Raw genomic sequence first — 25,723 nt, forward strand, 5'->3', positions numbered from 1 at the left:
ACTTGCACAGCAGCACGCAGGCACGTGCGACCGCGCGGCGAGGCGGCTCCGAGCGGGGCCACGCAGGCAGCGCCCAGACGAGGGGACGAGGGATGTGGGCTCAGGGTGGGCTCCGAGCAGGGGTGCCGTCCCGATTTCCCCATGGCCTGGGGTCCCCGGGGAGGCCGGGGTTGTTCGGAGGGGGCTGGTGGATGCCGGGAGCTCAGCGGTTCTTTATGGTCTCAGAGGGCTCCATTAATTCTTTAAATATCCAGCCTTTCCAGGTGGGTTTTGTTGAAAATTAATTTCCGGAGCTATTTTAATTTTGCTGTATTTAATTTGCTGTTTATTTTAATTAATTAACGTCGGGAAAATCTCTTCTCCCTAGCATCCTGCAGCCGTCTGGGGTGGCTGCACCCGGGAGGTGAGAGCAGGGGGTGTTGGGGGCGCGAGGGCGAGGGGCTCCGGGAGGGGGCGAGGACCCATCCCACCCATCCCCGCCGTGCCCATCCCGTCCCTGCAGCACCCTGCCCGGGGAAAAGGGGTTCTAGCACCCACCCGCTCACCGGGATGGCAGCGTCGGGACGGGCGGCGTGGCCGAGTGCATCGGGTACGGGCGCTGGGAGGCGTCGAGCTGGGTCCCTGCCCAGCTCCGTCCTCGGCTCCACGGCTCGCCTGGCACCGGGGGGGTTGCTGCCGGCTCCCCCGGGATGGTTGGGATGGTTGGGATGGTTGTTGCGTCTCCCGGCGGGGAGATGGGCTGGGTGCAGCTTGCAGCCACCTTCCTCCTCCTCCCGACAGCTCTGGGGACCCGCAGCCCGTGCGAGGGGTCCGGCACCACGGGGACCCAGCGCGGTGCCGTGCCAAGGGGCAGGGCGATGCTTTCGAAGGCAGCACGGGGCTCTTTGCTGCAAGCCGTGCCAGTGCCGAGGGATGCGGGGCTGGGCTCAGCCTCACCCCACACATCCCCGTGCCCGGCGCTCGGTGGTCCCGGCTGGGAAAAGCAGCCCCAGGGCTGGCCGGGGCCGGCTCAACCCCGTGCCAAGGCCGGGAGGGGGGCCAGGGGGCGCCTGGCTGGGGGTGGGGGGGGAAGGGACTGAGCCGCCTTCCTACAGATCAAGGCCTCTGGTCTCTTGCATGTCTAGACACTGCCACACACACCTAATGTGGTTCTTGGCAGGAGCCGCGGCTGCTCTCTCGAGGTTAATTGCTGCGCGCGGAGCGCTGCAGACAGATAGCCGGGCTCCGCTCTGCCCCCGAGGACGCCTGACGGACTGCGGGGCGAGGGGCCCCGTGCCCACCCCGAGCCCCACAGCAGCTCCCGGGGATGCTCGGTGTCCCCGGGAACCAGGCGGGGTGTGCACGGCCAGGTGTCTCGGCGCGGAGCTGGGGGGATGCTCTGCGTTTGGGGAGCACGCAGGGGTGGAGAGGGGCCGGCTGCGCTCGGCAAGGGGCCGGTGGTCCCCCGGGGGCTTCGTGCACGGGGCCGGGTGAGCGTGCACGGGGCAGGAGAAGAGTTAACGGCCCCGGGAGGCGCCGGCACAGCCTCTCCCTGCTCGCCGCGTCCTCCCCGCTGCCTCGTGGTCTTGGCAAGGCGGCTGGGCTAGATAAGGGGAAGCGCGGCGGGGGGAGCCGGACAAAGGCAGAGCCTTATTCAGCCTGCGTGGCCGGATCCAGCCTCCGGAACGGGAGCCGGAGAGAGCCACGGCAGGGGCTGGGGCGGGAAGAGCTGTTTCATCCTGCGGCCGAACATCTGGCTGAAAGCAGAGCTGGGCGCGGGCAGGGAAAGGGACGGCGCCGGGGTGCGGTGGTGGGGTGCAGCTGCAGGGGCGATGCCTGGGGCTCTGCCGGCCCCAAGCACCCCGGGACGTGATGGGTGAGCCCATTCCCAGCGGCTGCTTTTGCAGAGGAGCCGAGCACAGCCAGAAACCGGCACCCCCTGAGCTGGGCACCCAGGGGGGCTGCGCTGCACCAGGGCCGGGCAGGACCCACCTCCCTCTGGCTTTCCCAATGTGCAGAGCAGCCCTTGCTCGGGCCCGTCCCCAGCTCCCTCGTGCAGTTTTCGAGGTGCAGCAGCGCAGAGCGGGGATGGGAAGTGGTGGCCTCACCCCAAAGGCGCACGGAGGGGGAAGCACATCGGCCGCTGGAGAGATCCCCCAGCACGACTTCCCCTGCCGCGCGTGGGGCCGGCGCTGGCGCCGACATCCGGACTCGGTCCCCCCGCGCACCGAGCCCCAGCCCCGGGACCTGCCCCGCACGGCATCCCCAGGGACCCGGGCGAAGGTTTCATTCCAAGCTGTGTTTTGGTTTGGGGTTTCGTCATGTTTTCATGGCAGGGAATTTCCGTTCCTAACCAAAGACGAGGGAAAGAAAAAAAAAAAAAAGAAGAAGAAAAAAAAAAAAAACACACACACAAAAAAAAAACCTGCGTTGAATTTTGGCCAGTGAAATGGGATGTTTCCATTCTTGTTTTGGCTTTTGGCAGCCCCAAACTGCAGCCAGTGGAAGAAACTGTCTTTGTGGAAACGCTGCCGGCCTGCTTCGTGCCGCGCTATGGCTGCGGCGCGGCCCCTTCCCGTCGGGCTCTCCGAGCTCCTGCCCTCATGGCCGAGCGGCTCGGGGGCGGCTCGGGGGGGTTCGGGTGCGGCGCGGGGGGGGGTTTGCACGGGGAGAAACCTGCAGAGAGCGTGCGAAGGAGCGCGAACCCTCCCGAGCGGCGCAGGCAACCGTTCCTCCGGCCCCTTTTGAACTCGGCTCTCTCCTCCCCACGGCTCCGCTGGCTGCGCCGCGCGTTGCTCTTTGCCTGTGCCGCAGAGGACATTGCCATGAGAACGGGATCTTTGTTTCGCGGGGAGCGTCGACACGAAGCAGGCGAGCGGCTGCAAGGACACCGGTGGCACGGAGCTGGCGGCTCCCACTTGTCCTTGCAGCGGGTCGCTCTCTCCTCCCCAGCTGGCGGCAGAGCCGCGTTTTGCTCCAGCGCGCGCCGCGCGTCGCCGTCCTCCCGCCGTGCGCCGCCTCCCCTCCCTCCCCGCCCGGCCCTTCCAGCGTCACCCAGCGTCCCCGAGGAGCCCCTCGGGCCACCCTGCCCTGCGCCCGAGCCTTTGGGGTCCCCCCCCAACCCCCCCCTTGGGGAAACGGCGCTGCGGCGGGTGGGCTTTGGAGGAGCAGCCTCTGCAGTGCTTCAATGAGGTTGCTCCCCCCCTCCCCGGCCACGCTAGGAAGAATTACAGTAGGCCAGGCATCTGTTCTGGCAGAGCCGAGCTAAAGAGCTTGTCCTGGGCTTGGCAGCCCAGCCAGCGCAGCCGACAGCTTTTCCAAGGGCAGCCTTGGCGGGTGCAGAGCAGCAGGTTGACATTGCGGGAGGAAGAGGAGCCCTGCAGTGCCGGCACCGGCCCCGCGCCCCTCTCCTCCTGCCGGGCGGCGGGGTGGCGGGGGCATGGGGGGGGACACCGGTGGGTCTGCGGGAGGGTGACGGGCTGGGGGATGCTGCCACCAAACACCCCGTCCTGCGGCAGGTCTTTGTTAGGGCTGTCTGTGCGGTGCTGGGCGCAGGACGTGAGCACCTGCACCCCTGGGCTGATGGTAGCGAGGGGCGCAGCGGGCGCGCTGGCACCGGGGCGGTGAGCTGACCCCGTGTGGGATTGGGGTGGGCATGGGTGGCAGGGAGGCTCGGGCTTGGAGCAGTCCCCCGGGTCGGAGATCTCCTTGGCAGTGCCCCCCCCAGCTCGGAGGGTCAGGCTCAGCCCAGTTTGTGCGTACTGACGGCAGGAGGACGGCTGGTGCCGCGCTCGGTGCGTGCCTGCAGGCGGAGGGAGAGCCAGAAGCCACAGGGCTGGCAAGAGAGGGGGGCAGGATCGGTCCCCACGGGGTGCTGAGCAGCCCCTTGCTTCCCGTGGGCTGCAGTTAGCAGGGAAGCAGCCCCCAGAACCCCCTCAGCTGCTTCTCAGCTGGGTGACTCAGGGTCCTTAGGCATCCCCACCTGGCCGATGGGCGATGGGCGCCTGGCAGCCCCCCGCGGTCCCACCACCACCCGCCGTCCCCGTCAGCGCTGTGGGACCCACGGGGCTCCCCGGCCACGGGGGCAGGTGCGTGGTGCTATCCGAAACGGCATCCCCTCCACCTTCTGGTGCTTTTCTCCAACCCACCACAAAATTATCTCAAGCTACGGCCACCCTGGTGGCACAACGCAGCGGGGGGCTGAGCCCCCAGCACCGCAGCGTGCCTGGCCGGGGGCTCAGCCGCCCCTTTCACCCCCCGAGCCCCTCCGTGTCCCTAGTCGTGCCCAGGCCTGCGAGCACAACTGCGGCGCGGGTAATTAGCAGTAAATCTCCGCGTGCGGCTCTGCTAATCAGCCAGCAGGAGCTGGGCTCGGTGGCGGCGGTCCTGCAGCACGGCCGCCTGCCGCGCGGCCGCCGGGGAGGCTCGGGCTCGAAGGCACCTTTGCAAAAACCCCCGGTGCAGCTCCTGCAAACGCCGAGCCCGGGGGTTTGCAGCCACCACGCTCCTCCTGCCCGGTGCCCAGCACGGCGCCGTGTCGGCCGTCGGTGCTGCGGCAGCCGTGCCTTGAACCAGCACCGCTCGGGCCGAGCCCCGCGCAGAGCACGGGACGCCGGGCACGGAGCTGGAGCGTGGCGGTCACGGCCGGGATCGTTGGCGGTGGTAAAAACGACCCAGCCCCCTCTTAAAAACCCCGGCGCAGCAACCCGAGCTGGCGTCTCCCGTGGCAGCAATTCCCACCGGGGCGGCGGTGGCGGCGATCGCTTTCCTGGCCCTTAACTCCCAGCCGGGCCGGGCCCAGGTGGGGAAACAGCGCCCGGGTGCCCGGCACGGCCCTGCCACCTTTCCCGGCCCCGTATGAACCAAGCCCTCTTCGTCCTCCCCAGGGCGTGGGCTCGCCCCGTGCCCTGTCCCCCAGCCCCGTCCCCACCCGTGCCCCGTCCCCAGCTCCCGGCCGCGGTGCAGCCGGCACAGGGCGCACCCCAGCCCCGGCCCCCGCGCTCCAATCCGCGCGATTTCCTATTTCTTTCTTAATGCGCCCAAGCCTCCTGTTTGCTTTTTTAACTGCAGTAACCACAAGAGGGAAGTTTCAGAGCGGCGCGAGCCCGGCTCCGCAGGGAAGGGAGAGCAGCGGAGGAGCAGCCGCGTGCCACCGCCGCCGCCACACCGCAACCGGGGGCTTCGGCGGCACGGCCCGGCCCCGTGCCCCCAGTTCCCATGCCCGGCGGTGCCTTCCTCCAGCCCCTTTCCCACGCCCCTCGCCCCCAGCCCCTTTTCGAGGAGATGAGTTTGGGGCATGCAGCATTGCAGGGCTGGTTCAGAGCCGCCGAAGGGGCTTGGGCCCCCCAGCGCCGATCGATCGCTTTTCTCGCTCCCTCTTCTTTTTTTTTTTTTTTTCTTTCCCTTTTTTTTTTTTTTTTTTTTTTTCTGTTTGTTTGCAGCCGCTTGAGGGCTCTTGTGATGAATCCAGCCTGGACAGATTTCAAGAGCAGCTGAAACACAGCCCGTTGTGGGGGTGGGAGTGGGAGGTTAGCAGGGCCCGGTCAGCACCAGAATGCAAAATGGTGCAGCGCTCAGCGCCGCGCCGGCCTCGGGGACCGCGGGGGGACGGCACCCGTGGCCCCGGTGCCCCAAAGCTGGCGGCAGCGCCGGGCACGTCCAGATGCAGCGGGGCTGGGGAGGCAGCGGGGGCGCGCGGGGGCACCGGCGGCTGCGTGCTCCGGCGGGGCTGGGCTCTGCTCCAAGCCAGCCCATAATTGCGCCCGCGGAGGGGCCGGTGCCGCCGGCCTCGCGCGGGGTCGCACCTGCGCGGGGCGGCGAGGAGCCGGGCGCCAGGTGCCGTCCATCCCCGGGGAGCGGCCGGCCTTCGAGCGCCGTAAAATGGCGGCTTGTTAATAAAACGGGGAGGGGGGCGGAGGAAACCCTTCCAAAAAACCAGCAGGCGCTGCGAAAAGAAGGAGGAGAGGAGGGCGAGCGGCGCCCCGTGCCATCGGCTCGCGGCCGAGCGCTGCGCCAGGGCTGGGCAGGCGGCGGCAGCAAAACCGGGGGGGGGGGGTTGGGGGGAGCAGGGGGGCACGTGGCTGCGCCGGGGGGCACGGGAGAGCAGGGGGCAGGAGGCAAAGCAGCGCCTCGGAGGGGATGTGCTGGCTGAGGCGGCGCTGATTGGCGAGGATGCTGCTGCCATGGTGCTGGGTGCTGGGGTTTGCTGCGATTTTGCAGCTGCGACTCCCGGAGACAGCAGGACGCCTGCGCGCGCGTGCACGCGCCCGCGTGTGCGTACAAGTGTGTGCGCACGCAGGAGGAATAATTAGTTCCTACTCTAGCCCTTCTCACTCAAAGTGCTTTTTAAAAGCCTCCATTCATTAGTCTTCACGGCTCCCCCGAGGTGCCGTGTCCTCATTCTCTCCCCGCGCCGACTCCCCACCTTCCCAAGAGCAAAAATGGGGATCCTGAACCGGGGAAGGGGAGGGCCTGGCTCCCGGAGGGCACCGGGTACGTGGAAAACCCACGGGTACAGCCCTGGCGGTGTGACAGCGGGGCCACCAGCGGTGTGCCAGGGACAGCGGGTGCTTTTGGGGACCGTCCTGGTGGTACCTGTGCCGGTGGGGCTGGCTGGGGCATCACAGGCAGCTGGGCGTCGTTGCAAAGTTCCCGTTAGGGTTGAGCCGAGATGGGTTTGGAGCGGTGGGACGAGAGCGGGGTCCCGCAGGGATGGCAAGGGCAGGGACACGGGTTGGCTGCGTCCCTCCCGAGCAGCCTTGGTCGCTGCCACCTCCCTGCGCCACCGGCTGCGCTGGGACGAACCGAGGCCACCAGGGCTGGCACTGCGGGTCCCCAGATTACCCGGCGTGATCCTGGCACCCCAGGAGGAAGGATGCCGGAGCGCGCCGGTGCCGCTCAGCCCCCGGGCCCGAGCACCGTGGCTCGGTGCAGGAGCAGGCGGGTGCCCGGGCGCGTGCCCCTCTGGCGGGCGGGCGCTGGCGGAGGGCCTCCTCTGCAAACCCTAACCTTATTTTCCCAGGTCCGACGCCAGTTTCCATGGAAACAGCCGGGAGCAGAAACGGGAACCAGAATCCAGAAACGCAAAGCCTCGAGCTCCCCGTTCGCTTTGCTGGATTCCTGCTCCCGTCGGCCCCGGGACACCCTCGGGGTTGGGGTGCTGCCACGTTGTGGGGAGCGAGGGGCACCCCAAGCGTGCTGCAGCACCCGTGGGTGGTGCAGGGCGCCTGGGGACGTGCCCCGTGCCCGGGCAGCGATGTGGAGGCTGGGACAAGGTCTGCGTGTCGAGGTGGTGCCGCGAGCGTGCGTGTGATGCGCGTGTGGGCACGCTCGTGCACCCACCTGCGCACTGTACGGGTACGGGGGGGTGTGGGGGTTCAGTATTTATCGATAATACGTGCGGGTGTCAGCGTTACTGGTGCGTGGGGAGGCGCCCAGCCCTGTCCCTGCCCTAACGTCCCCAGGACGTGATGGGAACAGGGGACCAAAGCCACCCGGGGAAGGGCAGCATGAGGCAGCCGCCGCGTGGGGACTTGGCTGCTGGGCACTGCAAGGGTCTGGTCGTGGGGGGAGGCTCTGCTCAGCTCTGAGCCCCCAAAATGCCCCCGAGCCTTTCTGAGAGACCACGTCTGCCTGCTCCCCGTTCCAGCCTTGTCTTTGCCAGCTGTGGGGTGTTGTCAGGGAGCCTCGAAGCCCCCAGCACCCAGGGGTGCTGGCACCGCAAGCGGCTCGCTGCGTCCCCGCGACGTCCCCAGCCTGGCCAAACGGTGACCGCCGGGCTGGCCCCGGTGGGGCCCCGTGGGACGGGTTTGTGTCCCTGTGTGGGCCCTGTGGGACGGGTTTGTGTCCCTGCGTGGGCTCCCAGCACCCGGCGTCGGTGTCCGTGGGGCAGGATCGCAGCCGTGCCTCACCCCGGGGCGCTGCCGGCACCGGCACGGCGCCTTCCCCCCGAGTGGCACCGCCGCCATTGTGCGTGCACACCGTAATACATCATTTAGAGACGGACAGGTATTAAGATACATTATGGATAACTCACGGAGAGAGACGCTATTAATAATACAGACACATACAGAGGGAAGAAAGTGCACACTTGATTTCCATGTTGCTACCAGGAGTTGTGAGGCTGGCTCTGGCTGCCTCTTCCCACACGTGACTGCAACACAGTGGGTAGCTGACAGCCCAGAGAGCCTGGCTTGGGGCCAGGAAAAAGCAGAAAACACAATGTCTGTGCATATCCTCTCTCTTAAAATAACACTCCAACACCGTCTGAGACGAATTAAAATAAGATCAGGAGCGGTCTCGCGGAGAGAGAGAGAGAGACGGAGGGAAAAAGGCAGGCAGGGGAACGGCCAGGGCTGGGTTGCTTCAGACACTGCCACCCGCCCGCAGCCTCCCGCCAGCTCTCGCGGGGAAGGAGGGGGCTCGTTTGCAGGGCTGGAGTTTAAAATAAAAAGGCGAGAGAGAGAAAGAGAGAGAGAGAGAGAGAGAGAGAGAGGAGAAAAGGCGCAGGCGAGCGGGAGAGCAAATCCCCGGCCGCGGCGGGGAGGGGAGAGATTCCTGCCGTCGTGTGCGCTGGATGTCCAGCACATGTCTGTCCTTTGGAGGGGAGCCTTGGCAGGGCGGGGGATGCGAGCGCAGCCTGCATGATGGAGAGCATCAGGAATTTCCTGCAGCTGAGGAACACACCAAATACCAGAGTGCAAGGGAGAGCGGAGGGGAGCAGGGTGCCGGGGGGAGCGGAGGGCTTGGAACAACCCGCGGGCAGGGGGCAGAGGGGTTGGGGGCTTTGGGCGGCGGGGAGGTGGGGGGGGAGGGGGGGGACGGACCTGGCGCTTCGGTGCTTTTTCCATCTGTTTGCCTGTCGGTGGGTTTTTTCCGCTCGCTTTTTGAAGGCAGGGCTCGGCCGGAGGCTGGCGGTGCCCTGCGGTGCTGCCTCGCCGCCGCGGGCCCCTCGCCGCCCTGCTCTCCTCCCCCTCCCCAGCACGGGTTTGGGATATTTTGGGGCTTTTACGTCTTTCCCTCCCTTCTTTCTCCCCCCCCTCCCCAGCCTTCCCCCGGTTATGTGGCGCGGCGCCGGGGGACGTGGGGTTGGCAACGCCGGGGGACGTGGGGTCGGTGACACTGGGGGACGTGGGGTCGGTGACGTTGGGGGACGTGGGGTCGGTGACGCTGGGGGACGTGGGGAGCCGGGGCCACATCCCGCACCCTGCACCTCTCCCACGGGGCTGAATCCTGCTCAGGCATCAGCCTGGGAGGACGGGCACATCCCCGTGGGCACCACCTTCGGGGTGCCCAGGTGCGAGCGCTTTGCGAGGCGCCCTTCATCGCGCTCCCTCCTCTTCCTCGCCCGCGTGGGCCCGGCGGCTGGGTTAAACAAACCCAAAAGCCACCGGGGGCGGGCGGCAGAGCCCCCGCGGCGCGGCGAGGCTGCGTCCAGGTGCAGGCTGACCTCTCCTCTCGCAGCTCCCCCTGCATCCCGCTCCGCGCCGGGGGCTCCCTCGGGGATGCTGGGGGGGCCGGAGGGGAGGAGAGATCAGAGGGGGCATCGAGCAGCGCCGGATCCAGGTAGCCAGGAGGTCGCTCTGAAAATCTGGAAGTGGAGTTCGGTGGCGCTCAGCCGAGCGGCGAGGGCTGTCTCCTGCTTCAGGGCGGAGAGGAGGAGGAGGAGGAAGGAGAAGGATGCAGCGGAGGGAGCGGGGAGCAGAGGGGGCCGTGTGTGTGCGCCCCCCGTTGTGACCGCCGGGTGTCCCCGTGCCCCAGGGGGATGCTGTGCCCGTGCAGAGCATCCCTAGCAAAGCGGGTGGGGGGCATCCGGGGGGGCCGAGGGGGTGCAGAGGAGGCACAGCACCGTGAGCGGTGCCCGAAGCCCGATCACGCGGCCCCGTCGCCGCCTGCGTCCCGTTCGCATCCACTCCGGGCCACGCGGCCCCCCCCGCCCCCCCCCCGATTCCGGGGTGAGCCGTGCCCCCCACACCTGCCGGGGGCTGCGGGGGCCCGGGGATGCTGAGCAGGCGCTGAGCTCATTAGCAGGCTCCAGCCTCCCCTGCACGGGGGTCAGAGAGCAGCAGCCGGGGGCAGGGGGCGTGGGGAGCGCGGCCGGAGGCGCTTTGTGTGGGCTGGCAGCGGGGGCCCCCCCCACCCCCCCCCCAGGCCCGCTCCCCCCGGCCCCTCACCGGCTGCGTGCCCCCAGCCTCCCTGCCCGGCACGGATGAGGTCCCCCCGGCCCCTTGCGTGACGGGAATCTGTCCCGGCCCCGCTCACCGCGCCGGCTGACGGCCCTTTGATCTCCAGCACCGCCACGGCACCAGGGCTTTGGTTGCACCGACCGAGGCGGGGGGGGGCGGGGGTTGCACCTTGGACCCCCCCACCCTGGTGACAAGGGACAGCCTCGCGCGGTGTCACCCTGCCCGGGCAGGAGGCGCAAAACCCCTGCTCGGCCCAAAGGTGGCTTCTGCCTCGTTAGCCACCAGCCGCTGATTGTCCCCTCTGCGACGCCGTGCCATGGTGGTGGGGTGGGGGGGGGCCCTTCTCCGCTGTCCCCTGCTGTCCCCACGGCCCCGCCGTCCCCTCGGGGACACGTGGCCCTGCTGGGGGCACCGCCAGCCTGGTGTTTGCTGGGGGTGGCCGGCGGGGAGGTGGCCTGGGGGGGGCCCACTGGCTGGAGCGAGTGTGAACCTGGCATCTGGCGAATGTCACCTTACCCAGCCCGCGCTTCCCTGTCTCCATACCAACCGTTCTGCTCCAGCCACCTGCGGGGGGGGTGGCAGCCAGCGCCTTTGGGGAGGAGGCGAGCTCGAGCTCGCCGCGGGCTCGCCACAACCTTTCCGCACCTCTCCCCTCCCCGCTCGACCCCCCCTGGGGTGCCGAGTGCCGTGCCATGTAAATCCGCCCCGACCGCCCCGCGCTCCTCGAGCCATCGCCAGGCGCAAGGGATGCGCCCAGGAGATGTGGCGGTGCTGACCCTGCTGACGCAAGCCCAAAATCACGTTATTGCTCGCTCTGGGACTCAGCTTTCCCTCGGGGGACGGAGGGCTGGGGGCGCAGCGAGCCCCTGCCCCTGCCCGTGCCGGTGCCCCCGCTCCCCGCCGAGCCCCGGCGCAGCTGCGGCGCAGGAGGGAGGCCGGCCTCGCTCCACCCCAGCCTCCGCGGCGAGGGCCTCTTCCAACAGCTCTGCACATTTTCCTGGACTGTCCCTCTTCCCTGCGACCAGATGTTCTCGCCCTCCTCCTCCTCCTCCTTCCCTCCTCCCCGGCAGGGTCCGGGCGGGAGCCAGCCCGACGTGGCCGCCTGGGGACACCGCTGGCCGGGTCCCCCCCGCTCCTGCCCCACACCTGGCCGGGGGCCAGGGCTGAGCGGTTTGGGGACGGGGATGGCAAGCGGCGCGGTCCTCCCGCGCGGCTCAGCCCCACGCCGCAGCACCCCGGCTCCCCCCGTGCTCCCCATCCGGGCTGGAATGGCCCCAAACGCCGCAGGGAGCTCAGCAGGGACGGGGATCCCACACGCGTCGGGGTCAGGACCGCAGCACCAGGGCCTCGTGCTTGAGGGGATGCGGGAGCAGTTGGGGTGCTGGAATATTTGGGATGCTGGGGTATTTTGGGGTGCTGGAGCACGTTGGGGGTATGCTGGAGTATTTGGGATGCTGGAGCATTTGGGGTGCTGTAACATTTTGGGGGTATGCTGGAGGATTTGGGTTGCTGGAGTGTTTCAGGTACTGGAACATTTGGGGTGCTCGAGCATTTTGGGGGTATGCTGGAGTATTTGGGATGCTGGAATATTTGGGATGCTGGAGTATTTGGGATGCTGGAGCATTTGGGGGGACGCTGGAGTATTTGGGATGTTGGAGCATTTTGGGGGTATGCTAGAGGATTTGGAGGATTCTGGAGCATTTGGGGGATGCTGGAATATCTGGGATGCTGCAGTATTTGGGGGTAGCCTGGAGTATTTGGGATTCTGGATCATTTCGGGGGCTGCTGGCGTATTTAGGGGCTGCTGGAGTACTTCGGGGACGCTGGAGCATTTAGGGGAATGCTGGAGCATTGGGATGCTGCAGCATTTGGGGGAACGCTGGGCTGTTGGGGAGGGTGCTGGGACTGTTTGGGAGCGTTGGGGCGATGCCGCCGCGCCGGGGGGTCGCGCCATGCTCCTCGCCCGTCCATGCTGGGGCTGGCATGATAGGTGACGGGAACGGCTGCGCACACACGTGCAAGCCCCTCGCGGGTGCACACGCGTGTGCAAGACCCAGCCCCGAGCCATCATCAGCCACGTGGCCGCCGCTCGAGGCCGCAGCAGGAACAAGGGCCGGAGGGGCCGGAGGGGCCGGGCGCGAGCACCGCTCCCCGCCGCAGTGTGTAATTTCAGCAGAGCCTCAGCGAGGGGCAGGAGCAAATCGACCTTTTCACCCGTTTTCCTACCGGGGGGATTACAGCCTGTTTCCTGTTAAACCTCGCCGAGAACCGGCTCCATCCTGCTGGCGAAGGGGGGTGGGGGGGGGATCTGGGGGAGCCCCGGCCGAGGGGGGCTTGGGTTTCCCTCCCCGCCCGCTCCCCGGACCCGTGGCGGCTCCTTCGTCCCGCGTCGTCCTCCTCTTCCTCCTCCTTCCCCTACCGCTGTTGCCGCGCGAGGCTTCGGGCGCCTTCGGCAGCCCGGGGAGCGGGGAGGCAACGTGGAAAATTGCTGCGAGGAAGGAGCCGAAGGCGGGAGTGATAAATATTGAAAGGGTGGGATTTCGATGTAGGCTGCAACAGCTGTGCTGGTTACAGTGTCACACTATCTCTCCACAGGTTTACTGACCCATTTCCATTCACACGGCTGCCAGTATCTTAGCAACTGCAACAGTCCCCCAAGAACAGGCATATTGCCTGCTATTAGTGACTGCTGCAACTGTGTCAAGGTTAGCTCTCTCCCTCCAAGCCCTGCAGGGTTTGTTTTCCGCCCAAAGCCAGCGCAGGCTGTTTCGTGGCACAGCCCCGGGGCGCCCGCCGAGGGTACCCGGTGTCCCCCCCGGCTCCGAAAGCGTCCCAACGTGGTCCCCCTTCCCGGGGCTGGCGGCCCTGCGGCGTGCTGGAGGGGTGCTGGAGGGGTGCAGGATGGGTGCTGGGTGCTGGGATGGGGTGGGGAGGGTGGGCGAGGGGCTGGGTGGGTCGGGGGGTGCCGCGGGATCGGGTGCGTGGCGCAGCCCGCGTGGCCCCTGCTCGTCGCCGGTCCCCGTGGCGCTGGGGTGAGCTTTGGGGAGGGGGAAACTGAGGCACGGGGGCTGCAGGTGCTGGGGCGGGGGGTGAGGGTGCTGTGCCCAGCCCTGCATCTCCCCGGGGTGGGCAGGCGCAGAGCCAGCCCGCAGCAAGGTGAGGGGCTTGCGCCCCTCCTGCGCCCCCCCAAATCGCAGCGGCGTCGGGGCCACCGAAGGCGCAGAGCACGGAGAGGGCAAGCCGCCAGCCTGCCCCGACGGGGAGGGAAACTGAGGCACGGGCACCCCGCACAGCGCCCCAGCAGGGGGCCGAGCACCCAGCAAAGGGGTGCTGGGATGGGCAGGGTGGGTGCACCCGGCCCCCCCACCCCATCGCCGGGTGCTCCCCCCCGGCAGCGCTGCAGACAGCAGGCTCCACACAAGCGCAGCCGCGGGGACGGCTGAGAGGGAAGCCACAAAAATGATTTAAGGGGCTGGCGGGATTGATTTATTAAGAACAATTAAAAGCGCTAAATACGCTTAGCTCAGCCAGACGCCGAGCAGGGAGCCGGGGCGGGGGGGGGGGGCGGGGGGAGACCTGTCTGCTGTATCCGGAGGGCGAGGCTGGCAGCAAGGGGACCGGCAGCGCCGCGCGGGGGGACGGGGTGGCACCGGGCTGCGGTGGCGCAGACGGGAAGGGAAGGAGTAGGGTGCTGGGAGCAGGGGCTTGGGGTGAGGGCGATGTCGTGGGGCGCAGCACCCGTGGGTCTGATGTGCAGCCGGGGCTGGGTTTGCACCCAGGGCTGGGTTTGCACCCAGGAGTAGGATTGCACCCAAGGATGGGTTTGCATCCAGGGCTGGGTTTGCGTCAAGGGTTGGGTTTGCATCAAGGGATTTTGCACGCAGGGATGAGTTTGCATCCAGGATTGGGCTTGCATCCAAGGACGGGTTTGCATCTGGGGCTGGATTTGCACCCAACAATGGGTTTGCACCCGGGGATGGGTTTGCAACTGGGGCTGGATTTGCACCCGGCGATGGATGCGCTCCCGGGGATGGGTTTGCACCTGGGGAGGAGTTTGCATCCAATGACGGGTTTGCATCCGGGGCTGGATTTGTACCTGGCCTGGCAATGGATTCGCACCCAGGTCTGCGTTTGCACCCAAGGGTGTGTTTGCGCCCCAGCTGGAGGGCTCCTGGTGGGATGCAGGGGGACAGGAGAGCCCCAGGCAGCGCTGAAACCAGGCGAGCTGCGTCGAGCCGGTGCCAGCTGCCAGCTGCAGGATGCCCAGTATGCCCAGTAAGCCGTACTGGGCGGGCGCTGCGGTCACGGCCCCATCTGGCAGCGCCGCCCTGGGAGCTCTGCAAAGCCCCACGCAGCTGGCGGCGCGCAGGGACGGAGCAGGGCTCGGGGAGCGTTGCGACACCGCCGAACCCACGGCCCCGCAGGAAATCCCAGCCAAAAGCACCGGGAGAGTCCCCAGTGCTGCAGGGACCTGCCCAGTGCCTGCCTGGGGACTGGAGTTTGTCCCCGGTGCTGTCACCCCACAGGGGGGTGCCCGGGGGTCACAGCTTGGTGCCCCCACCCCGCTGACACGCTGCGGTGGAGGTAGCGGGCTGCGCTCTGCGTACCTCCCAGTCCCTGTTGGCTGCATGTGCTGGGAACACTGGTTTTGTCCCCATTTCTGCTGCTGGCTGTCCCCAGGAGGGTGCCTGTCCCCATGCTCGGTGGGTCCTGGGCAGCATCCCATCGCCTTCATCCCTCCCTTCCCTCCTCTTCCTCCCTCTCTCCTGCCACGTGAAGGTGTTGTGCTCATGGTGGCCGGGTTCTGTCCCACCGCTGCTGCCCGTGGGGCCGGGGCTGGTGGTCTCGGGAGCTGCCCCCAGTGCCCCCAGCTCCTGGCTGAGCAAGGAGGGTGCTGAGAGAGCAGGGAGCAGGATCCGGCCCCTCCCCTGGGCACGGCCAGGCACTGGGGGCAGCAGCTGGGGATGGGGCGATGCCCAGGGACCACCAGGGGACACGGCAGAGGGGGGCTGCGCTGCCTCCACCCCCCCTGCACCGTGTCCCCCATTCTATCGCAGGGACTTGGGTTGGATTCGGATCCCGCCCAAGCCTCACCTCCCCCTGCTCACCCCACCTTGGGGGCACAACAAACCCCCGCCCCCCCCCCCCTTTACGCATCCCCAGCGATGCGAGCCTCCTCCCGCTGCCTCGCTCCCCAAAAACCACGGGATCCCGGAGAGGGTCCCCCCCGGCTCGGTGCTGGGGGTGGTGGGAGAGGTGCAGGACGGGAACAAAGCCCCGCTCGGCGGCTGGCAGGAGCTGGAGGCTTTCTGCTGACCCTGCTGCCGCTCGCCCCGGCCCCCCCGCTGCCCCCCCCCCGCTCCTGCCGGCGTCAGCGCTTCCCAGCAGCTCCCAGGTACCGGAGCCAGCCAAGCGCTGGAGGAGCCGCTCCTGCCTCTGTCCCCTCTGTGCCACCAGAGGAAAAACCTCTCGGGGTAGGGGGGGGCCTGTTCCGTGTCCCCCAGTGTCACCGCGGTGGGGTGCAAGGGCTCGGTGGTGGCCGGGCTGCGGGTTCTGCGTCCCCTCTGCCCGTGCACGCATCCTGCTGTGTTCCCCGAGGGGTGCGCGTCCCTCTGCCGTGCCCCTGCCTCGCTGCCACGAGAGGTGGTGGCACTTTGGGGGGGGGGGGCGGCCGCAGCGTTCCCAGCTCGGCAGCGGGGCTGGGGGCTCTCCCAGGCTTGGTTTCTCCCCAGGGAGCCTCGTGCCCTGGGCTGGAGGACGGGACCCCAGCCCTGTCCCCAGCCTGGTGGCCCCGGTGTCCCCAGCGCTCGCCTCGGCCCCGTGCTGCTGCGACCGCGGGGGCAAAGCCGGAGCCTGTGGGGCAGGGAGAGAGAGGGGCTGCCCCCCCTGCCGCGGGCACCCACTCGGGGTCCCAGCACCCTCCCTGCAGGCCCGTGACCGCTGGCACGCCAAGGCAACCCCTTTGGGGTCATGCCACCGAACCCCGCGGCGCCCGGTGGCGGTCCCCTCGTGTCCCCAGCCCCACATAGGTGACGGCTCCCCCCCCACACCCCCCAGCAGCGCGCCCGCCGCCGGCTGCCCAAGGGTTGAGGAGGGTTTGCTGCTCCTGCAGACAATTAGTGACATCTCTGCTGACAGCGGCACACACCGAGCCGCTCGCCGCCTCCCCCGGCAGCACCCACCCGGCCGCCCCCGCGCCCCCGCAGCCCCGGCTCCCGGCCGCCCCTCGCCCCTCGCCCCGGCGGCTTTTTCGGCTGCGGCACAATCGCAGCCGGGCGCGGAGCAGGCAGCTCCCCTCGCTGCCCTCTGACCCGCTGTTGCTGTGGAAACTGCATCCGACGTCGGATTACGGAGCCTGAATTTGCAGGCTCCAAACTCTTCCCCCCCCCCCCGCCCCCCCTCTCCGTGCACACACACACGCACAAACCCCACCCCAAAAATCCACCTCGGGGTGCCCACAACGGGGGTGGGCGCCTGCCTCGGCGCCCGGGGTGCTCCCCTGCCTTGCACCCAGTGATGCTGAAGGTGCCACGGTGAAGCCAACGAGGCCATCAGTGCCCCCCCTTGCTCCCCCCACCCACCCAGCACCTTCGCAGCCCTGAGCATCATCCCCCTGGGTGCCCCCATCCCCGCATCCCGCAGCCGTGGGGTGCCAGGGGGATGAGCTGCAGAGACCCCCCCCCCCCCTTACCCAGCAGCTTTTCCAAAAGGACCCCAAGCAGGGAGGGGGGGGGGGGGGTCCGCCCCAAAGCCCCAACCCCAAACCGTGTCCTCGTGGGCCCCCAACACCTCTGGGTGGCAGCAGGAGCCGAGCACCCATCGGAGCCGGGGTCCCAGCGCCCTCACCCCGTGGGCACCGCACCGTCCCCAGGGCCGGGCAGCCCGCGTCCCCCGGGGCCGGGTGCCCCCGCTGGGGGAAGGGGTGCGCGGAGGAGAGCGGAGCCCGTTTTGGGAGAGCTCCGTGGGCTGGGTTTGTGTCTCAGCATCTCTCCCTGCCACCCGGGGAGGTAGGAGCTGAATTAATCGCGATCAATTAGTGCTGCTTGCAGCCACCGGCTCCCGCCCTGCACCAGCTTTGTGCCGTCGCGCCCAGCATGGGGGGGCCCGGCGTCCCTGGCAGCGCATGGGGGGGGACCTCGGGGAGCGCAGCCCCTCCGGACCCCGCGCGCAGCCCCTTGCTGGGGACAGGGGACAGGCAGGGACAGCGTGGGCACCCCGTGGGGACGCGTCGGATTCGGAGGGGGGCGGCGATGCGGGGGGCGTGGGGGGGGGGACGCATGGGCCCCCGGCGGCCCCGCTCTCGGCAGAGCTCGGAGCGGGGTGGCGGGGGTCCGGGCGGCCGGATCCTGCAGTATACTGCAGCAAATGCCCTGCAATCTGCATCCGAATGAGTCCCACCTTCCTTCCCCCGCAACGTGCTGCCCTGGGCTACAGCTAATCTATTGTGCGCTGGGCTGCAGCCAGCGCGAGCTGCAATACAGTAAATCCTTCTGCAGTATCCTGCAAGGGGACCGAGCCCAGCCGCAGCCGCTGCCTCCTCCCAGACAAAGCCTGGGGCCCGCGGGGGGCCGGGGCGCAGCGGTGCTGCCCGGGACGGGGACGAGGACGGGGACGCGGGAGGGCCGTGGGCGCCCGCGGCGGCTTCCTGCTGGCCGAGGTGGGAGGACACGGCCCTGAGTGGGCTGCGAAGTTCCCCGGGGACTTTTCAAGGGACTTTTGGCGGCGCTGAGCCCCCAGTTCCACCCCCCACCCCAAATCCCCAAATCGGGGTTCACACCACGAGCCGTCCTCTATCCGTGCCACCGCCGTGGTCCCCCCCCCGGTGCCGCGCAGGCGGTTGTGTTTCCACCCCGTGCGTGGCGCAGCCCCCTTCGTGCCTCAGTTTCCCCCCTGCCCGCCGAGCTGCCTGTCCCCCTCCTGCCCACGGGCTCCGGCGCACGTGAGCACCGCTGCCCTGTGCCGGGGGGTTTTGCTCGGATACCGTTATTATCGCCATTATCGCTGTTATTATTATTATTATTGGGACGCTGGGGGGGCTCTGCGGCTCCGCCGGACCCGTCTTTGGAGAGCGAGGCATCCTTCAAAGGGAAGGAGCTCTGTCACCGCCCCACAGCAGCTGCGTTCTCCTCAATTAGAAGAGGTAATGAAGCAATTTATGGGCATCTACAAAGTGATGTGTGAGTGACAGGCTGTGTACGATGCGCGCCGGGGCTCTGCCGGCAAGTTGTGTTCTTCCAATTTTAATGGCAAGCTCCCCGGCGAGGGTGGGGGAAGCACACGTCGCCGTGTAGGTGGGTGCAGGATGAGGCACCCAGGGGGGTGCGGGATGAGCTGGGTGCCCCCATCCCCATCCCGGGGGACCTCGGCCCCGTGGGACGTGCCGGGTCCCTGTCACCGGAGACGGGTGTGGTGGGAGCAGGGTTTGGGGCCAGCACAGGGCACCCAGCTCCCCGGGGAGCACGCGCCGCAGCTTGCGGTTTCTACCCGTGCCTGGGAGAGGCATCGCCCTGCTGTCTGCCTCAGTTTCCCCGTGCGCACGCGTGCCCGCTGCTCTGCTCGCACCGCCCCGCCTTGCTGACTCTGATCTTTTGGGGACGAACCACGGGAGTTATGGGGTCTCGTGAACAGCAGCACAAATGTCTCGGTTGCGTTTCAGGGTCACCTGCTGTGCTCAGGACCAGCCCCATGTGCCCCCCGCGCACAGGGATTTATGGGGGGGGGCCTGAGCCTGGGGAGCCGCTGACAGCCTCTGGGATGGGGGAGCCTGTGAGGATGACCCGGCTGTATGGGGGGGCTGGGGGTCCCCGTGCTCTGAGCACCCGTGGGTGCCGCCTGGGTGCTTGCAGCACGTGGCCGGGAGGGCGCAGGAGGTGCTCGGTGCTGCGCTGCGCCCCCGGCGGGGGGTGAGCCTGCGGGTGGGCGCGGGGACGGATGCGGCTGCGGCGGCACACCTGAGTGTGTGTGTGTGCACCTACGTGTGTGTGCACCTACGTGTGTGTGTACCTACGTGTGCGTGTACCTACGTGTGCGTGTACCTATGTGTGTATTATCTGTGTGTGCGCACCTACGTGTGTGTGCACCTGCGTGTGTGCGCACCTACGTGCCTGTTTACCTGCGTGTCTGTATACCTATGTGTGTGTGTACCTACGTGTGCGTGTACCTGTGTGTCTGCATACCTGCATGTCTGTGTACCTGTGTGTGTGCCTACGTGTCCGTGTACCTGTGTGTACCTACGTGTCCGTGTACCTACGTGTCCATGTACCTCCGTCTGTGTGTACCTCCTTGTCCGTGTACCTGCATGTCCCGGTGCCTCCGTGTCCGCGTACCTCCGTTCACCCACGTGTGCACCCAGCTGCGTGCACCCTCGCAGACCTGTGCGTGCACCTGTGCCCGTGCACACTTGTGCACCTGCCCCTGTGCCCATCCCGCACGCGCGGGTGCACCTGCATGTGCACGCCCCTGTGCCTGCGCACACCTGCTGGTGCACGGCCCCGTGCACAAGCGCAGCAGCTCCGTGCACGCCCGTGCCCGGTGCTCCCCGCGCCACGCTGGCAGTGTCCCCGGCGGCTCCCACCCCAGCTCGGCCCCCGCCGGCCCCGCACCGCGCCGCATCTCCCAGGAAACAGGATCTGCAGCCAGGAGTTTCCGCTCAACTCCTATGTGCCTCCGATAAAAAAAAGAAATAGAAGAAAAAAAAAAAACCCACCCTGACACCAGCCCGGCCGTAAATCCTGCCCGGCCCTTTCTGCCTTTCTTGTCTAGCCAGTTTCTAAAATTGGCCGAGGGAGGCAACTGGCGGCTCCCCCCTGCCCGGACCCCCCCCTGGGCCCCGCGGGGGCTGCTCCCCACCTGGCCCCGGGGCCGGCACCGAAGGGGTGCAGCGGCGATGCCGCGGGCTCAGCCGGTGCACCTGGCCCGGCACAGGGCCCCCGCCGCCCCCGGCCTCCCCCCGCTGCCCTTCCCCACGGTGCCGTGGGGCGGACGGGACACGGGTGGGCGTGGGTGGCTCGGGAGCCCACGGGGCACGTCGCCGGTGCCCCCCTCGGCCCCTTTGCGCCCTCCCCGGGCAGCCCCCCAGCCCCAGCGCCGGGGGAGCATCGCCTGTGCCGAGCGAGACCTCGGCACGGGCACGCATCCATCTGGCGCCTTCCAAATGTTACTGGCCTCGCAGCATCCCGGCCCCGCTTGGCGTTAACCCGCGGCGCACCGCGGCCTCGCAGCAGGCTCGGGGCCTGGGGGGGAGCTGAGCACCGACCCCCCTGGTGGTCCCCAGCGGGGCGTCGGGGGCTGCGGAGCCACCTCGGGGTGCGTGCAAGGGGGTGGCACGGGGCCGGGGGACGGAGCCCGCTCCGTGCCGGGGCGGCCGCGGGTGTTACATGACCCGGCGTGGCCGGGCGCTGGGCAGGGACGCACCGGAGCTGTGACTCATGCTGTGGCTATAAGAGGGAGCGTGGGGAGAAAAGGGGGGGGGGGGGGGGGGCCGCGGCCGTCTGCGCAGCCTCAGGCCTGCCGGCATGCAGGGGGGGGCCCGGGGCACGCAGGGCAAGGCACCCCGTGATGGCACCGGGGACGGCACCCACGGGGGGACCCGCGTGCCAAACCCCGGCACCCCCGAATCCGGCCCCGGCACCCGGCTCCGCGCCCCAAGGGCCGGCTGTCGGGGCGTCCCCGCGGTCCCCAGCGGGGAGGGGGCCGAGGAGGGGGCCAGGCCGGCTGCTCGCCTCCTGCGCCGGCTCAGCGGGGCGGGGGAACAAAGCTGGCACCGAGGGAAGCAGCTAAATTTAGCCCGTTTCCCTGCTAGCTCTGAACTGCGGCTCTCGGCTCCAGCCGGCCGAGGTGCCACCGTCTCTGCAGTCCATCTGTCGAGCGCTTTGGCGGCCCCACCTCCCCGGCCCCCCCCCGCCCCCCCCCCGGCACAGCCCTACAGCCCCCTCCCTGCGCCTGGCGAGGGGACCGAGACCCCTCCGGGGACGGGGGCTGGGGGGGCAGAGGGTTGGAGCGCGAAGGGGGCTGCGTCCGTGCTGCACGATGCCGCCGGGGTGGGGGGACCTGGGCATCGGGGGGAGGCAGTGGGGGGGGTCCTGACCCCCCCCCAAGGAGCAAGGGGAGCATCCCGCTGGGGGGCTGTGAGCCCCCAGGCCTGTACAGGGGCAAACGGTGATTGCAGGGGGATGGAGGCGGCAGGGGAGGGGGTCGTGGCTGGGGGCCGTGCTGCCTCCCCAGCTCCGCGTGGCCCCCCCGGCAGCGAGGGATGCGGCAGCGGCGCCCGCAGGGGGCCTGCCTCCCCGGCTGGGTTTTGGGGGCTGTTTCGGCAGGGAGCTTCCCACAGTGCCTTGCTGCAGCGGGGTGTGGTTGGGGGGGGGGGTGCCAAGACCCGCAGGTACCCGGCGCTTCCAGCCCCCCGGTCCCACAGCCTCCCCCCCTCCCCAGTGCCACGCCAGGTGCCTGAGCACCCTGGGGTGCCCCGGGGAGGTGTCACCAGCTCTCCCTGCGGACCTCATCCCCTCGGCGCGTTCGTCCCCCCGCAGCGCCCGAGCCCTTCCCGGCGGTGCTGTCTCCCTCCCGAAGCACCGCGGGGGGCCCGGCAGCTCCCCGCGTGGGGAGGGGACCCCAAAACCCCTCCGCTCCGGTGACCTACGGCCCCGCGATGGGAAGGGGCGGCCGAGCAGCTCGGCTGGACCCCGTTCCCTAGGATGAAACGCAGGCACCATCTGCTCCCGCTCCTAATTACCACCGCCGCGGAGAGGGCGAGGCGGCGGGGGGAAGCGGCGACGGATGGGATCGAACAGCCCCGGGAGCGGGCGATGGCCGAAGGCGGTGGGGGGGGGGCGTCAGGGCTGCTCGCAAGCCCCCGCGCCCCCCGGCACCCGCCTGCGGCCACCCCCGGCCCCCCCAGTCCCAAGGCACCACCGCGCACCGGTGGCATCGCGGCGGTGGCCGGGGACGCCCCACGGGGGTGACGGGGGCGTAGGGAGGCGGAGGAGGGAGCAGGAGCTGCGTGCTTTGGGGCGGGGGTCGCGATGCTGAGGCCGGGGGGAGGCAGTGGGGGTGAAGTGTGGGGGGGGGGGTCTGCCCGCCTGCCCGACCCCCCGCACGGCGCGGGGAGGAGGTGGCCGGGGGGGGCTGGATGGAGAACACGGAAACCCTCGGAAAGCGCCTGCCAGGAAGCTGTCACTGGAGGGGATTTTCCATTGGTGTCAGCAGGCGCAGGACGGGCTCGGTGGGGATTTGCAGGGCGGGGGGGGGCCGGGTGCGTGTGAGCGAGCGAGAGGGGGGCGAAAGCGTGCAAGGGGGGGGGAAACGGCAGCAGGCAAGGCGGAGCCCCCACGGTGCCCCCAAAACGCGTGCGTGCAAGGGGGGAGAGCCGCCGCCGTGCCCTGGGGGTGCACGTGTGTGTGTGTGTGCGAGGGAGGGGCGGCGTCCCCGGGAGCGTGCAAGGGGTGCGCGTGCACGAGTGGGGCACCCTCGTGATGCCACAATTTGGGGGGGAGGGGGCACATCCACAGTGCCCCAACCGTGCGTGTGTGCAAGGGAGATGGGTGCACGCGCACCAGGGACGGACGTGGCAAGCCCGTACCCGCAGCACGCGTGTGATGGGGGCGCCCAAAACGGGGGATTTGGGGCCGTCACAACCCACCCCCGGTGCCCAGGGGGCCGGGCAGGCGGCGGGGCGATTGGGGGGGACCCCCCTCCCCCCCCGCACCCCACGCCAGCGCTGCGGGCATCTCGGCACGGGGTGGGCGGCGCGGGGCCGGCGTGTCCCCATCTGTGTGGCGGCTGGGTCCCCGCCGCCTGGCTGTCTCCCGGTGGCATCTCCGGCCCCACCCTGACGTCTGGGTGGCCTCGGAGCCGGGCACCAAACCACGTCCGTGTCTTGCGGGGCCGGCCCTCCGCCGCAAGCTGCCGCGACGCCGGTGCCAAGCGAGCCCTTCCGGGGAGGGGGCCGGGTGCCAGCAGCCCCAGGGAACGGGGGGGAAGGAGGTGGGGGGGAAGGACGCAGCCCCCCTCCCCTCCCCGTGCCCTCACCGTGGCACCTCTTCCACCCCGCGGCACCGGGTGGCCCTGCCACCCAAGTGGGAGCCCCCCGGGAAGCCAGCCGGGGCCGGGGAGGGGGGGGGGGGGGGGGAGGCCGTGCCGCCTGCCTCCAGCCTGCGCCGAGCCTGAAACCGTTAAACTAATTAAAGATTTGCAGCAGCAGGATTAAGCCCGGGCAGGGGAGGTGGCGAGCCCAGGTAGTCGATTAGTTCACCAGGCGAGGATATTGGATTTCTGCGAGGCGAGTCAGCAGTCTTCGGGGGCTGTTATCTTTGCGAGGCTCCAGGGGTCAGGAGGTGGGATGCAGAGGTGGCTGCAATCCCCCCCCCGCCCCCCCCTGCCGCCCGCCTCGCCCGCCGCAGCGCCCGGCCTCGCCGCCTCTCCCCCGCCCGCCTCTCCCATCCATCTCTCCCTCTCGCTCGCTCCCTCCATCCCTCCTCTCTTGTGTGGTCTCGGCTGGTGTTTTGTAACCAGCAAGGAAAAAAAAAAAAAAAAAAAAAAAAGAAGGGGAAAAAAAAAAAAAAAAAGAAGGAAAACGGCCCTACCCCTGGCTAGCAACCCAGGAATGGCGAAGTCCAGAGCGCCTAATGCGAAACATGTGGCAGCTGCCTGGGGCTGAGCAGAGGAGGTGAAAGTGAGCGCGGCGGCGCGGCGAGCATCCCGGCGCACCCGGCTCCCTCGCCCCCAAATGGTGGCGGGGGGCCGGTGGGTGCTGCCCAGCCCCGCGGCTGGGTGGGGGGCGCAGGTGGTCCTGGACAGAGGGAGGGAGGAGCGCTGGCACCGCGCGGGGAGCGTCGCCCGCCTTGGCACCGGCCGCGTGGCCCCACCGAGCCGAGGGCAGGAGCCCGGCGCCGGGCAGCGTTCGGTAAGAGCCGGCTGCGCCGGGCACGGCTGGGAAGGGGGGGTGGGGCGCGCACCCATGGGTGCACACGGCAGGGTGCCGCGCACACCGGTGGGGAGCCCCGGGCGTCCTGCTGTGCCGGGGTTTGCAAGCTCGGAGGCGGCTCCGTGCGCCCGTGGTGCGTGCGAGGGGCACCCCACGGCCCCCCGGGGGCAGCCGGGGCGCAGAGGAGGGGACGCGGCCGTGCCCCGTCCTCCCCGGCGAGCCGTGCGCAGCGTGTGCGGCAGGGAGCGGGTCCCAGCGGCTGTTCTGGAAAGCCTCCTGTTTGCTTCCTTCCTGCCTGACTCCCCTCCAACAGCTCTCAGCTCCGGGCACATTAGCAGATTCATCAGAGACTCGACCGGTCTTTCTAGCACATATTTTCCTGCTCCACATTGCCCTTGGTGTAACTCTACACCGTGCAGGCAACACAGCCGCGTTTCTCCGCTGGGCTGCGGGAGAGGTGCCTGCGCCTCCGTGCCAGCGCTGCGCCCAAAGGATCGCGGGGAGACGGGGAGGGGGCTGAGGACGGCCTGACAGGTTTGAATTCTCCTTCCCTGCCTTGTTGATAAGTTGTCACGCTAATCCAGACACCGGGAACAGCCTGGATCACGCCGAGCGGGTGCGTGTGGCTGGGTGTGTGTGTGTGTGTGTGTGTGTGTGCTGGGGGAGGGAGAGAACAGGCAGAGATTCACACGCGGCTGGGGGGGGGAAATGCAGCCAGACGCAGGCACTGCCGGACCTCGCCGGGCTGGGGGGGGGCTCCGCCGCGCTCCCCCCGCGCCGGTGGGCACGGGCACACGGCCCCCAGGCGTGCTGGCATCGCGCGGGCACCACCGGAGCAGGCAGCGCAGAGCCACGCGCACACGCGTGTGCACACACGTGCACATGTGCGGGAAACGTCGCGCCCTGGGAGGACGAACCCGAGGCTCAGCGGGGAGCAGAGGGGCGCCCAGCCCCGAAATGCACCCCCGTGCGTCCCTGGGCACCCAGCGGCGCGCCCCGTCTGCGTCCCCAAATGTCCCCGGGGGGACGCAAGCGTCGCGGTGCAGCCGGCGAGGCATCGAACGCGGGGCGCGCAGCGTGCCCGGCCCCACAGCGGTGCGGGGCAGGGGGCCGGGGCGTGGCGGGGGGGACACCGGGCTGATGCACCGGGGGTCTCTGTGCTTGCTCGAGCAGATGGGAGCTCGGTCGCCTGCCAGCCCGGCGCACTGGAGAACGGTGCCAGCCCGCCAGCCGAGTGGTTCCCGCGCGCCCAGGGCTCCGGCCTCCGCCAGCCCAGCAGCGACGGCGACGGCCCCGACCGCAGCTTCAAAGTGAACCTGCACTGCAAGCACCCGCGGCCCAGGTACCCCGGGGGGGCCCTCGCCCCGGGACGGGGAGCAGAGGGTGCACCGGGGGTGGGGGCGGGCGGCAAAGCTGGCTGCTTCTCTGCCTTGGCGCTGGGGGGAGGCTGCGGAGCATCCCTGGGGGCTCCAAGGCTTGGCAGATGTCTTGGCTTAGCGGGCTGGGGGCAAAGAGGGGTGCGGAGTGCTGGTGCTGGGAGGGTGCTGTGCCATGGGTGCGTGGGTGTCAGCCCCGTGACGGGTGCTGGGCACCCCTTCCCAGAATTGGGTGCCAACGCCACGCGTCCCCGTGCGCACCC

The 25,723-nt window shown here is 69.3% G+C and overlaps 1 protein-coding gene across 11 annotated transcripts in view; it reads left to right on the forward strand.

Annotated features, from left to right (window-relative positions):
* Nucleotides 1-25,723, forward strand: part of AHDC1 (AT-hook DNA binding motif containing 1) — a 52,271-nt gene that overhangs the window by 17,480 nt on the left and 9,068 nt on the right. For 7 of the 11 annotated variants that reach the window (XM_083809909.1, XM_083809911.1, XM_083809910.1 and 4 more), the window contains one exon: nucleotides 25,258-25,426. Coding sequence is in view for 2 of the 11 variants with exons in the window: in XM_083809907.1 (XP_083666033.1) it covers nucleotides 25,258-25,426 (169 nt within the window). In the remaining 9 variants the exon portion in view is untranslated. Of the gene's footprint in view, nucleotides 1-8,779; nucleotides 12,869-23,802; nucleotides 24,064-24,354; nucleotides 24,701-25,257; nucleotides 25,427-25,723 lie in introns of those variants that run through there. The other 4 variants (XM_083809913.1, XM_083809904.1, XM_083809912.1 and 1 more) reach the window with 4 other exon arrangements.

The sequence above is a fragment of the Anser anser genome (genome assembly GCF_964211835.1).
Source record: "Anser anser genome assembly, chromosome: 24".
NCBI lineage: Eukaryota > Metazoa > Chordata > Aves > Anseriformes > Anatidae > Anser > Anser anser.